The sequence below is a fragment of the Acomys russatus genome, chromosome 5 (genome assembly GCF_903995435.1).
Source record: "Acomys russatus chromosome 5, mAcoRus1.1, whole genome shotgun sequence".
Taxonomy (NCBI): Eukaryota; Metazoa; Chordata; class Mammalia; order Rodentia; family Muridae; genus Acomys; species Acomys russatus.
Genome location: NC_067141.1, coordinates 60,288,523 through 60,303,348, shown reverse-complemented (window position 1 = coordinate 60,303,348; position 14,826 = coordinate 60,288,523). Strand labels below are relative to the sequence as shown.

At 42.8% G+C, this 14,826-nt stretch overlaps 1 protein-coding gene across 9 annotated transcripts in view; it reads right to left on the bottom strand.

Annotated features, from left to right (window-relative positions):
• Positions 1-14,314, bottom strand: part of Lcor (ligand dependent nuclear receptor corepressor) — a 122,932-nt gene extending 108,618 nt beyond the window's left edge. For 3 of the 9 annotated variants that reach the window (XM_051146549.1, XM_051146548.1, XM_051146550.1), the window contains exons 1-2: positions 14,174-14,312; positions 13,352-13,425 (exon numbers count right to left, since the gene is read on the bottom strand). Coding sequence is in view for 3 of the 9 variants with exons in the window: in XM_051146551.1 (XP_051002508.1) it covers positions 13,352-13,425; positions 13,648-13,724 (151 nt within the window). In the remaining 6 variants the exon portion in view is untranslated. Of the gene's footprint in view, positions 1-13,351; positions 13,426-13,647; positions 13,850-14,169 lie in introns of those variants that run through there. The other 6 variants (XM_051146545.1, XM_051146546.1, XM_051146542.1 and 3 more) reach the window with 4 other exon arrangements.
• Positions 14,315-14,826: the final 512 nt, after the last annotated feature.

The window sequence follows — 14,826 nt, the reverse complement described above, 5'->3', positions numbered from 1 at the left end:
AGATCTGGGTAGGGGTTCGAAGTTTACTGCACTTATTGTCCTTGGCTGGTGCCATAGTTTGAGCAGGACCCCTGGGCCCAGATCCTCCCGTCATAATGTTCTTCTTGTAGGTTTCTAGGACCCTCTGGATCCTTCTATTTCCCAATTCTCCCACGTTTCTCTCACTGTGGTTGGTATCTTGCAAATCACAGCTTTCATATTCATGGTGTCAGCCTTGCTATTGAAACACAGTAGTAAACTGGGCATGGTGGCGCATACTTTTAATACCAGCACTCAGGAGGCAGAGGCAGGTGGATTGCTGTGAGTTCGAGGCCAGCCTAGTCTACAAAGTGAGTCCAGGATAGCCAAGGCTACACGGAGAAACCCTGTCTCAAAAATCCAAAAAATTAAATAAGATAAAATATAAACACAGTAGTATACATTTGTTTAAAGAATTAGAAGAGGCTAAACCAACCTCATGGTGTATGGGTTATTCTGGTCTTCTAGGAATCTGTTCCTTTAAAATAATGGTCTTAGAATTTTGTTGTATCTTGAGATTAACATAAAAAAAAAAGAAAGAAAGAAAAAGAAAAAGAAAAAAAAAAGACTAGGCAGAAGCTGGCCTAAGAAGAAGAGGGCCAGAATGATGTGATCTTTTAGTAAGACTGAACATTTGCCCTTTAATCCCAGCACTCAACAGGCAGAGGCAGGAAGATCTCTTTGAGTCTGAGGTCAGCCTAATCCTCAAAGTGATTCAGGACAGTCAGGGCTACACAGAGAAACCTTGTCTCAATATACACCCCAAAAATGAAACAACACTCATACACATGAAGTAAATACTCTTTTCCCAAGTAGACAGCAGAGGTAACAGTGAGCACTGAGTGCATGAATGCTCCTGATGAGGAATGCTACGGCTGGAGAAGGTAATTAGTAGGAAAGAGTGTTCTAGTATGGCTAAAATGAAATGCTGTCCATTTGTAACCATAGGTATAGATCACTCTAAAACTGTTTCACTACATATACATAGATTGCTAACTTCCATCTATGTCTTTTATTTTAAGGAGGATGTTTAATAAATGTGGTATGGGGTAAAGCTACACATAGTACATTTTATTTACACATACAAATAAAATGTGATTGTATTAAGTCGCACAAGGAAAACAGCTTTACCACTTAACTCCTATTTGTCTCTTTCAGCTTTTATACCAAAATTCTTATACCTCTCAAATTTTTTGGAAAATCCTACTGTTTTATTTTACCCTTATATTTTCTTTCCAGAAGAGAATCCATTTTTAGATGGCATAAATTAAGTACTATAAAAATATAGTATAACAAAAGATAATTATGAAGTTTCTACTAGGTAAATGTTAAGATTTTAATACATTGACCACTGAACACTGGTAAAATATTAACAAAACTTTTTAAAAAAGGGGGGGGGGGTGTCAGATTCCCTGGAACAGGAGGTACAGACCATGCTGAGTGACCATACGGGTGCTGGGAATTGAACCCAGGTCTTCTGGAAGATCACCCAGTGCTCTTAGCCACTGAGCCATTTCTCCAGCCCCAACAAAATCTTTTTTAAAAACTATATATTTAAAAAAAAAAAAAAAACTATATATAAAGTTCTACTAAAGATACCTGAAAACCAATTCTTTAAAGGGTTTATTCACACAACACTAGTCCAGGACAGCTAGAGCTACACAGAGAAACCCTGCCTCTAAAAAAAAAAAAAGAAAGAAAGAAAGAAAAGAAAAAAGAAAAAAAGCAGGGGTGAAGGGAGTTAGAGAGATGGCTTAGAGGTTAAGAATACTGACTGCTCCTCCAGAGGTCCTGAGTTCAATTCCCAGCAACCACATGGTGGCTCATAACCATCTATAACAGGATATAATGGGATCTTCTGGTGGGCCAGCACACATACAGGCAGAATGTTATATACATAATAAATAAATCAATCTTTAAAAAAAGAAAGAAAGAAAAAGAACCTGCTGAGAGCAGCCTGCAGAGTGTTAAGAAAAGAAAAGAAAAAGGGGGGGGTTATAATTAAAGATTTACCTAGTTTTTGAAGTCTACCCACAATTGAAAAATCATTTTGTGATCAGTTAAGTCTATTTACACAAATTAAACTGTCAGCTTATTTAGTAGCTCAATGAAAATCTAAATAACTAAAACCATTATGAGATATTTATGTAATTAATCATGCAGAGAAAGCTACATTTCAACACAAGGTAGTACTAACATTTACATTCATTTTTTTTATTTGAAATGAAAATAAAGTACTCCCCATTTTTTTGTGTGGTGAAAATGTCTCCCTATTACCTTCATCACATTGACCCTGTGCCTGCTTATGAAAGAGTACTGTACCAAGATCAACATCCTATTATCAGAATGGGGTATTATATTCAAACATGTGCCACCTCTTTCTGAACATGGTAGCTGGTAGCACATGCCTTTAGTCCCAGGTCTTGTGTGGCAGAGGCAGATAGACCTTTCTGAATTTGGGGCTAGTCTAGTATACATGAGTTCCAGGCCAGCCAGGGCAACATAGTGAGGTCCTGTCTTTTTCTTTTCTTTTTTAAAGATTATAATTTCCCTTTCCTCCCTCCAAACCCTCCTATATACCCCCATCCTAAAGACCCTGCCTTAAGTTGCCAAATCTCTCCTTTCCCTTCTCAGGGATGCCCTCAAAAGGCCCTTCCAACGTTATCCCCATCACTTCAAGTGTCTGGAAAGTGTATGAAAAGGTGAGGTACTTCACAGTTATTCCAGCACCTTTCTTAGAGACCTCAGTGCTGTCAAGTGAGTTGGTCCACATACTTGCTAAACTTAAGACTTTGTCATCACCACCACCTGGATCTCTTATGCTTTCTTTATCTTATGCTCAAATCTTGCTTGATGGTAATTACCAGCCTTAGCAACTCATGAAAGAAAATTATACCAATGAAAACACTCAGCTCGCCATCCTGGTCTACAAACACTCAGCTTGCCTAGCTTGGTGGTACATGCCTTTAAGCCCAGCACTCAGGAGGCAGAGGCAGACGGATCTCTGTTGAGTTCGAGGTCAGCCTGATGTACAAAATCAGTCCAGGACAGCCTGAACTACAAGAGAAAACCTTTCTCAAGAAACTAAAAAGAAAAGACTCAGCTTAGAAGTCTGTTAACTCTGGATATCTCGCACGCACGCACGCGCGCGCGCTCAGACACACACATACATTAAAGCAAGAAAAAGACAAATAGGATTCCAGCTAATAAAGAGAAGGTAACAAGACATTCTTCTATTTCAGGCCACAGAATAACAAAGTACTCACTCCTATATAGGTTATAGAAATATTATGGAAAAAGAAACCAGAATTATTTATGTAACAAAACAGATATATAATCAGTAAATAAAAACAAAGAACACAGAAATGTGAATTCCAATCCCAGCCCTATGAATTATAAATTAAAATGCTAAATCTCTTCAGCCTTACTTCTTTACCTCTTTGGCTTACTATCTATAATCTTATTCTGTGCCTGTAAAAATGGCATTAAAATCAAAGGGCTCAATCTAGCACAGGATAGGCTAGCTTTTAAGAAAAATCACTAGACAGACATATTGGCATACCCCTTGCCTTTAATCCCAGTACTGGGAAGGCAGAGACAGGCAGAGTTCTATGATATCAAGGTCAGTCAGGTCTACATTCAGGATATCCAAAGCTACATAGTGAAACTTTGTCATGAAAAAGAAAAAAGAAAAAAAGAGGAAAAAAAGATAAGAAAGTCTATGACAGAAAACAAAACAAAGACTTGTCTCATCCATACTCAAGTAGTATTTCCCACCTCCTTCTTTCTCATGCTCTGGTTGTATAAAACAGGGTCCTGCTGTGTAGACCAGTCTGGTCTAGAACTCTCAATCTTTCTGCCTCCACCTCCAGAGTGCTGGAGTGACAGATTATATAGATATATACACTACCATACCTGGTATCATACACCAGTCACACATGGTGTATGACCATGTAATCCTCAGTACTTGGGAAGTAGAGGCGGGAAGATAAGTTCAACCAGTCCACACAGTATGAAATCAACTTGAGCTACACAAAACCCTATCTCAATTTTTTTTTCCTAGACTGGCTATGAACCAATCAATAGGAGAAGGCAAATGAGAAGTAAAAGTTCAGTATCAAATATGTTATCTAAGACTTGCTTCAAAATAATTCAGTCTGGCCATTATTGGACTTGAGAGTTGGCTCAGTGGTTAGGAGCCCTTGCTGCTCTCACAGAGGACCAGGGTTTGGTTCTCACACCTACACAGAGGCTAAGAACTGTCTGTAAACTCCAGTTCATAAGATGCTGATGCCCTCTTCTGACCTCTATGGGCGCCATGCATACACAATGATACACATACATGCATGTAAGCAAAACATTTATACATATAAAAATAAAATACTCAGCTGTGAACCCTAGATGCTACACTTCTGACTATCCAGTCAAAAAGTGCACACTGGTGCATGGTGCAATAGTGCCAAGTCTGCTATGGACGTAACCCACAGCAGATGGCCTTCTGATCAAATTTGAGGTCCACTCCACAAAAGTAAATTCATGTCTGGTACTGTAAACCTGGCCATAACCCATGGCTGGAGAGGCCATAGAACCTAGTAGGGAAGGAACTACTGCTATTTTGCCAAATGGACCCATCAAATTGCCCTTTAAATATTTATGTTTACACCCATAAGTCAGCACTGCTGTCAGCTCTGGCCTGAAAAGCTGCTTTTTTCAGTGGGTGATTTATGGTTACTGAAGAAACTCACAACTGGTACAGGAGCTGAAAATAGCAGCTGCTGAATGCTCAGGTCTGAATGAGACATCTCTATCACCCTTCCAAAGCTCAGAGAACATCACCCAACAGGTGAAAGAAAAGAATGTAAGATCCACTAGACAAAGCCCAGTGTTGCAGAACTTCCCTCAAGGCATGACATGGCCAGTGTGCTCCTGAACTCATAGCAGCTGTGATCACCTGCACAAGACCCACAAAATGGGGCCTATCAGCGTCCTGTCACAGAGAGAGGGGCTCAAGGGCCCTGTGCCTCCCTGAGGATCTATAGGCAGCTGCCTACAAAACAGCTGCCAGAAGAGGGAGAAATATTTTTTCCAGTGAGTGGTATAGCTACAGTAGGTTGCCGATGTTCCTATAAGCAACCCTAATTAAACTCCCTAGATGAAAATGAAAGAAAAGGAGAAAGAGGGAGGGAGGGAGGGTCACAGCAGAAGAGTAAGGACTAGTTGGGGGAGAGAAAGGGATCAGTAGGAACGCTGGTGAACAAGAGAGAATAATGAGAAGTATGATGAGGATTCATTATACACACAAACACACACACACACACACACACACATACACACATACACATATATATGTTAATAAAAACATGCTGTGAGACCAGCCAGATGGTTCAGCAGATAAAGCCATTTGCCGAGCAGCCTGGCACCCTGAGTTAAATCTCTAGAACCCATTTAATGGTTGAAAGAGAACCAATTCCATCAAGTTGTCCTCTGAGCTCCACACAAATACTGTGACAGGCATGGCCTCCTACTATGCAATAATAATTTTTAAATTAATTTTTATTTTATGTATATGGCTATCTTTAAGGAAGAGAACAACAACAACAAACCCACCAGATATGGCAGTGTATGTCTTTGATCAAAGCACTGGCAAAGTTAAGGCAGTAGGGTCATGAGTTCAAAGCCAGCCTAGGCTACATAGCAAAATCTTTTCTCAAAAATGCAAATAAAATCAATTGGTTTCAAACAGCAATTAAAACAACTTAACTAAAAAGAATGCTTCAAGAAGAGTTTGGTTGTGTTTTACTTATATCTGAGACATTTAGATTAATTTCAGATACTTCTAATATTAAAATATTAGCCAGGTACGGTGGGGCCCACTTTTGTTATAGGAAGCAGGAAAAGCAGGAGGATTATGTCAAGGTAAGCCTGGGCTATACAATGAGCTAGTTAGTTTGTTAGTTTGTTGAGGTAGGGTCTCAGTATCTAAGAGCAGCCAGTGCTCTACATTATTTGTTCGTTTGTGGGGAGTTTAGTTTTGTTTTTTGAGGGAGGGTCTCACTATGTAGACCAGACCAGCCTCGAACTCACACTGTCTGTTTCTGCCTCCAGAGTACTGAGATTAAAGAGTACCATTATACCTGGTCAGCTAGTGCTCTTAATTCCTGAGCTTTCTCTCTAGTCTCATAACTAACCATTTAAAAAGATGATTTATTTACTTTTATGCATATGAGAATGTTTGACCTCATGACCTGGTAGCCCCGGAAGTCAGAAGAAGGCATCAGATTTCCCTGGAACAAGAGCTGCAAATCGTTGTGAGCCACAATATGGGTGCTGGGAACCAAACCCAGGCCTTCTAGAAGAGTGACAAGTACTTTTTTTTTTTTTTTTTTTTTTTTTTTTTTTTTTGGTTTTTCGAGACAGGGTGTCTCTGTGTAGCCTTGGCCATTCTGGACTCACTTTGTAGACCAGGCTGGCCTCGAACTCACAGTGATCCGCCTGCCTCTGCCTCCCGAGTGCTGGGATTAAAGGCGTGCGCCACTACGCCCAGCTGTGACAAGTACTCTTAACCACACCACTGACCCATTGTTCCAGCAGCTAATGAGTAATTTTTTTTTAACATTTACCTTTACCCTCCAACATTATTAAATAAAAACAATGAAATACATGTAAATTTTGTAAAAAGTATAAAATGCCCAGGCACAGTGACACATACCTTATCCCTTTACCCTTTACTTGGAAGGAAAAGCAAGCAGATCTCTGCATTCAAGGCCAGCCTGGACTATACAGTAAGACCTCATCACAAAAGCAAAAACACAAGAAAAAGCAAAAATGTGTTGCTGAAGATAAAGGATGGTATTAACAACGGATTTTCTGATACTTGTTTATTTCTATGCTAATTTTAAGCAGTTAATATGTTTATCTACTTCATTCTACTTATCAAAAACCTGAGACAACCTGGCTTACAAATTATCTTCGCTTTATGGTGTTTGTATATGGTTCAGGACCTGTAAGACAGGCAGCTTTGTTGCTACGCTGCACTTACAATAGTTTCAGCACAACTATAAAGTAAACTTCAATTTTTTCTCTTTAGCATAAAATGACAATTATATTTATTTCCTATCACCAAAATCTCTAAACAGCAGTGGTTATATCCATTTCTTTTACCAATCCCTTTGACACATCTGCTCCTACAATTAAAAAAATGTACATTACACAAAACTGGCTTCTTCGGGCAAGGCATGGTGGCGCATGCTTTTAATCCCAGCAATTGGGAGGCAGAGGCAGGCAGATCACTGTGAGTTCGAGGCCAGCCTGGTCTACAAAGTGAGTCTAGGACAGCCAAAGCTAACACAGAGAGACCCTATCTCCAAAAATCCAAAAAACAAAAATTGGCTTCTTCTGTTATTCTGACTTGTAAGAATTTTATAATGATTTCATTCACAAATTAATAAGCACTTAAAAATAATACTGGTTTTATGCCTGTAATTTCACTGGCTTCTATTTCAAAAAAATGATTGATCTACTCAAGTAATTCTCTTCAACAAAATAGATGAAACGTGAAACAAAGGCAATAAAAACAAGACAAAAACCATTAGAAGCTGTCAATCTCTACTATCTAGCATTTCTAACTTGCTCCTCACAATCCATTAAGCAAAGGATCTAGATTGTCTACCACTGCTGCGAACCTCACCCAGTGTTCAATTTCATCTTTAAAGCTGACGTGGGAGCTGAGAGGTCACTACTGCAATCCCAGCACTCCAAGAAGACAGGAGGAAGACTGCTAAGAGCTCAAAGAGTGCTGTGCTACATACACAAGACAGGGCATGTGTGTAGTTATGCACACAGCACAGGAGAACCTCATTTTACCTGGCACTTTGTAGCACATAAAACCTACCTAATTAAAACATCAGAGAAACTGAGGGCTGAAGAGATGACTCAGTGGTTGAGCACACTGGCTGCTCTTTCAAAGGACTTGGGTTCGATTCCAAGTACCTTCTTGGCACCCTCTTCTACTTTCCACAGGCACTGTACCCACATGATGCAGATATATACGCAGGTAAAACACCTATGTCCACACAATAAAACTAAAATCTTTTTTTTTCTTTTTTAAATCAGAGAAACTAAGAGTTACAACAAAATTCAAAATCCTTTAAAAGCAGCTTAGCAGGAAACAAAATAATCTTAATTTCCCTTGAACTTTTTTTACTGGTCAGGTTTCTGGTTTCATAAATGAAAACAAAAATATAATCTTAAAATTTTAAAGTATGAGCCAGGCATAGTAATTCAAATCTTTAATCCAGGACAGCCAAGGGTACACAGAGAAACCCTATCTCAAAAACCCCAAAAAATAAAATAAAATAAAATAAATAAAAAATTTAGCATGCACTTACAAAAATATTGGAACGTTTAAATAACAATGGTAGCAGTAATACCCCCAAACACTTTGAAAAGCAGTACACTCAAAAAGTTAAAGCAGTTACTACATGAGCCATCAATCCATCCTATGTATATCATCAAGAAAACTAATTGTTTATTAACCCAAAAACTTGTACACAAATTCTCATAATACCATTATTGTAACAGCCAAAAAGAAAAAAAAAGGAAACATGCTAAATGTCCACACAAAATGTGGACTGTCCATATAATGTAGTATTATTGTTTAGCTATGAAAGGAATACAATTGTGGATGCATGTTACAACCTGGATAAACCTTAAAAGCTTATGATACATGAAAGAGGTCAGATATAAAGGCCACAGAGAACACTATTTTAACTGTAAGTAACCCATAGCTAGATAAACCCACAGAGACAAAAGGAGACCAGCAGCTGCCAAGAGCTAAATCACAGAAGAACTAGGATGACAGCCTATGAGCAGGAGGTTTCTTTCATGGAAATGAAAATGTTTTGGAATTAATGGTGGCTTGCACACACTTTGTGATTAGAAAGCAGAAACAGTACAATTCAAAAGGTTTATGTTGACAGGCATGGTAGCATACACCAGTAAACCTAGCTGTCTAGAGAAGATAGAGGCAGAAAAATTAGGACTTCAAGGCCAATGTTGGCTACAAACTTTTGGGACCAGCCAGGACTATGTACAATCCTGTCTCAAAAAAGTAAGTAAATAAAAATTGACTTTTATTTCTATTTAAAATCTACAGGCATGGTAACGCACACCTGTGATCCCAGTACTCAGGAGGCAGAGGCAGGTGGATCTTTCTGAGTTCGAGGCCAGCCAGCCTGTTCTACAAAGTGAGTCCAGGACAGCCAAGGCTACACAGAGAAACCCTATCTGGGGGGTGAGGGTGGGGGAATCCTCAGAGTATGGACTTAGGGTACCTCCCTGTATACAATAGTCAACAAAATGAAAACAACCTAATGGCTTATAAAAGCAACACTTAAGTACATAGAACAGTTTTTAAAAGGTGGGGAAGGGTACTTGCAAACAAATATAAAAATGAATAGCAATGCTAAGTGTTTAATTTGAAAGTAAATAAATACATAAACAAAAAGTCAGGTGTGAAGGCACACAACTGTAATCACAGCACTTGGAAAATGGGAGCAAGAAAATCAGAAATGTAAGGTTAGCCTTGGCTACAAAGTAAGTTTAAAACCAGCGTAGGCTCAGTGGTTAAGAGCACTGACTGCTCTTCCAGAGGTCCTGAGTTCAATTCCCAGCAACCATATGGTAGCTCACAACCATCTATAATGTGATATGATGCCCTCTTCTGCAGGTGCACATGCAGGCAGAGCTCTGTATACATAAGTTAAAAAATAAATAAAAATCAGCCTAGGTTACATGAGAACCTGTCTCATAAAAAAAAAAAAAATAACAGCGTTAGGGCAGGATATGGCTGGCTGCACCTTTAATCCCAGCAAACAGGAGTCAGAGACAGGTGAATCTCTTGAGTTGGAGACCAACCTGATCTACATAGTGAATTTCAGGGCAGTCAGACCTATATAGTGAAACCCTGACTCAAAAAAAAAGAGAGGAAGGAATGAAGGAAAGAAAGAAAGAAGAAAAAGACAGAAGGGGGCATGGTGGTGCACACCTTTAATTCAAGTACCCAGGACTGCTATGAAGAGACCAGCCTGGTCAACAAAGCAAGTCCAGGATAGCCAAGGTGAGCTAAATTCCATTTAACATTTAAAAATTCCTTCAAGGCACACCTTTAATCTCAGTACTCAGGAAGGCAGAAGCAGTCCAATTGCTGTCAGTTTGAGGCTAACCTGCTCTACAAATCCAGGACAGCCAAGACTACAGAGAAATCCCATGGGGGGGGGGGGAGATTCCTTCACAAACATATGTCCCTCCCATTCATCATGGAATGCAGCTTACATGAAGAACTTGTTCTTTTCCCATTTTGCGCATATTCCTCAGGTATACAATATTATTTCCACATAAAACAAAATGAGGCTAAGTATGCCACCTCCATGAAGCCTCCTACCAGACTTCTTTCCCTTCTAGAATACCCCACAACATGTATCTGTAGCATTATACTACACATTTTGACTTGTACAATAAACTGTTTATACTTTCTGTAAGAACTGAATTTATAATAAGACCCAAATTTTTGTAATTTAAATTTAAAAACAATTAAAAGCTTCTGAAATTTAAAGCAGCCACCTCAATTTTTATCCACAATGTCTTGCTTTTTTCTTTTTTAAGGTAGTTTGCTTAAAAATATGTAAGTGAATTAATTGCTTACATGCATCTTTCATCCCTAGTAACAGCACTAAACTCCAGTTGCTAAGGGACTGGACAAGTACTCACTCAGAAATGTCCATAAACATGAAATAATCAATTCTCACTATCTAGTAGAAAATTCAAGGCCACCCTGTGTAACTCATTAATTTAAAGACTGGCATTATCAAATACTTCTAGAGTTGCTGCAGCTATAAACATAGCTGACACAATCAGAGTTACTTGAAAAACCTTTCCATGAGCCAAAGACACTTCTCTTGTTCTTTTTTAGCCAAAGTAGAACTAGCTAAAACCACATCTTTTCCCACACTAGGAGGAGCTTAAGAATACAGGAAGGTTAAGAGGCAGTCAGGCAACAGGCAGCATCTCATCAGACAGAGCAGGGTTCTGCCCAGGACCTGGATGGACTTCCTCAACAGCCGCCTAAGTCAACAGGCATCCACTCCTCAAATCCATGTCTGACCCACTAGAGCTACAAGTTCTGTTCTCATCCAAAGTGCTCAAAAAGAGTTGGCTTGGAACTGCCACGACTTCAGGTTTGTAGATTATGGATAGTCAGTCGGTAAAATCCTTGCAAACATTCCAAAATCTAGAAAACACAGATATGTCAAACACTTTGACCTCAAGCACTCTAAAACCTACTCAGCCTGCAAGGACTCTGACTCAGCTAACCCTTCCAGACACCACTGACACCTTAACTCCCTCCTTGCCGAAAACAGTAAAAAGGGAAAATTAAATTCTGGAAATGACTGAAACTTCATTTTTAACTCGAAGACTACTAATGTTAAGTTTCACTTAGAAACCAAACACCCTAAATTATTATTATTAAGATAATCACCCAAGAGAATCCGAAGACTAACTGCACAGAACCAACCCTGCTTAAAATAAGACATTAGTGCCTCTGACAGCCGTCAGCACAGCTCCTTTTGGACAACAGAGAGACGCTGCCAGGCCTTTAAAATACAAGTTTCATAACACTACTTAAAAGGCTCCCCTAGAGAACAAAATTACACATAACAAAAGAGAAAATATGATGCCAAATGACTTTAGCTGAACAAAATCAAAATCAGTATTTGTACTTAAAATACTGTCTGGATGCTAAAAGCTCTTGATTATCACCTAAAAAGTTGAAATCTGGAGTTCCAAATATACTCTCATAAAGTTGATCACCAACTCAAAACATTCCTCCAAAGAATAATCAATTGAGGTGTTTGCAGGATTTTATTAGGCACAAAACAAAACAACATTTTGTCCAGAAGCAGTTAACAACCACTAACACAGCCACTGATAAGAAAGTGGGGTTAAGCAGAACACAGGATTTGAAAGCAAACAGCATAGGAAAACTCACTGAAATAATTTAAACAAAAGCTATATATCCACACAAGAAATTACAAGGTTTCATTTCTCAAATCCAGTCTCTTTAAACACTAAAAGCCCTCCAGAACACAATCTGTCACTAAGACTGAAACGCAACAAAAAAATCCTCCTTCTAGTTTCAGTCTTTTATATTAACTAAGAATTCTGAAAGCGCCTCAAATTTGTTATTTCTCAAAACCTGCCATGTACACTTTTACTTGATGATGACAAATAACTAATTCCTAAGTGCTTAAACCCATGTCACGTTGAGGCAAATGTGTGACGGGCCGTGAGCAACAAAACAAGCAGAAGCAGAACAGCAAATGATAGCTGGAGCCAGAAAGCCTGCTTCATTGCAGGGCAGCGCGGAACTTGCATTGGCAAGAGGGAAATTTTAACCTGTATTTACAAGGTAAGTCATCACCCTACGCCCCCCCAAAAAAAAACCCTGCTCAGATCTTTATTATTTACCCAAGTACGCATTTTAAATAATATACTTTTAACCTCTGGACAACAAGAGTGGTATCAAATAACCTCACTGCATTGTTGCCTACACTAATTTACACTTGATATTACAGTCTAAGTCTCTAATAAATTCACATTACACATTTTCATAATGAAATGCTGCAAAAATGGCAGTGCTTATTTTCTCTAAGTGAAAGGTTACCTTATTTTTCACTTGTTTAAAGTTTTAGTTTTGCTTTTTCGTCTATTATAGGAAACATCCCTTGCGGGACATTGTAAAGGGCAGACCCTCCTGTCAAGCCAGAAGGCTCAAACACAAAGACTGAGCTAACCAAGTGCTGTAATTCTTCCAAACTGAGCCTCTCCACACCCCCTCCACCCTTCCCCCCAACAGATATGTCTATTAAATCAGTGTCTGTTCTCCCCCTCGCACAACAAAGAGAACTTCTCACCGCATGAAATTGCCGCTGAATGGACACCAGAAAGCAGGATTTGCATAATTCCTTCCAACGAAACCCAGTCGGGAAGGAGGGGACCAGGGGCCCAAGCGAACGGACAGAATCTCCCTGGTCCGGCTGAGGAAGACCTGATTCCCTACAACATGCCCCACCGAGATGGGGGGCCGGAATTCCGGGCCTCCCCGAGGACTGGGCGTGGGGGACAGAGGACGACGAGAGGGCATTTCCCCACACATCAGCCGCACCGAAGCAGAGACGGGGAAATAACAATGCTGGGGACATTATTGAGTCAGACACAAGGATGGTCAAGGGGCTAGAGGGCGGCGAGTGGAGCAGACGCCACACGGGCCACTTACTTTTTGGAGGGGGGTTAAATATATGAGTTAAGCCCTTATGGTCCCGCCGGCCGCCGCACAGAGGGAAACGGGACCTTGGGAGAGAAAAAGAGACAAAACACACAGTGTGAGAGGTGCAGCCCCGCCGCCCGGCCCCTCCCGGGCGTCCCCGTCCAACGCTCCCTCCACCCGGGGAAGCCCGCCGGTCGCCGGCCGCCGGGGCTCAGGCGAGAGGGACGAGAGTGACCCCCCGCCCGGCTCCCACTCCCACCCCCGCCTCCCCGCCGCGCGCACGCCAAACACAAATCCGCACACACCGACCCGTGCGTCGAGGACTAACTCCCCGGCCGCCGCTGCCAGCAGAGGAAGTGCAGCCGCTGCCCCCTGCGGCCATGACACCCCCGACTTGGCTCGCTCGCTCAGGCGGACGCGGGGCCTGTGACAGCTCCGGCTCCCTCCGCCCCCATCTCCACCTCACGCCTCGCACACGCCCGAGGAGCGCCGCCGCGCGTGCCCGCGAGCACGGGGGCGCGCCGCCGGCGTGGGGGAGGGGCGCGGGAGCAGGGCAGGTGGGGGCGACCCCGTGCGTCCCGGCGCGCTGGCGGCGGCGGCGGCCTCCGGCGTCCACAATGCGCCCGCAGAGGGGAGGCCGCGCGTCCGGGCCCGCCCCGCGAGCCGAGGGGAGGGGCGCCGCGGCCGCGCGCTCGCGCTCCGGGGGGTAGGGGAGGGGGGGCCCGAGCCCGGGAGGGCGCGCGGGGGCCGGAGCGCGGCGGCCGCTGCCCTGTTCCCTCCCACGCACGGGCGGCCCGGTGGGTCCCGGCACCGGTGGAGGACCTCACCTACACAGTGAATGAGCTTGTGGCGCCACGAGTCCAGTTCTTGCCGAAAGCCGCGTCTCTCAACGGAGCATTGCTGCCGCCTACACACCCTCGCCATCTTCTGCCGCCCGCCCGGCCCTGCCTCCGCCGCGGCCCCGCGCACGCCCAGCCGCGTCGCCCGGGGCCGCGCACGCACCCGTGGCCTAGGCGTCGCGCCTCCCGCCGGGGGCGGCGCGGGGGCAAGGCTACCCTCACCTCGCGGTGGCCCGGGGCGGCCCGCTCCTCGTCCTCCCGCCCGCCCGGCGTCCCCGCGCACCCGCTCAGCCTCCTACGTCCGGCCGCACGGAAGGACGCCTTCCCACGCTGGCGTCCGGTCCCCGCGCCGCCCTCGCTCTCCAGCAAGGCCACGGCTGCCCCGGCCCTCCTCTGGGCTTTTGGTTTTTAAACGAGTCCCATCTATCACTTCCAACCTGCCTATCACCCGGCACCAACTGTTGCAAGTTCCGCATCGCTGCTTCTCTCAACTTGTCGCTCGAAACTGCTCCTCCGGGGAGCGTTGTGGAGGGGCAGAAATGGGAATAAATGCCCTGATGCCTTTGGAGCCACTGAGCCCCGAGGTTTTTCAAAGGTGAAGTGGACAGTTCATTAAGTTATCGGAATACTTCGCCGGTATTCGTA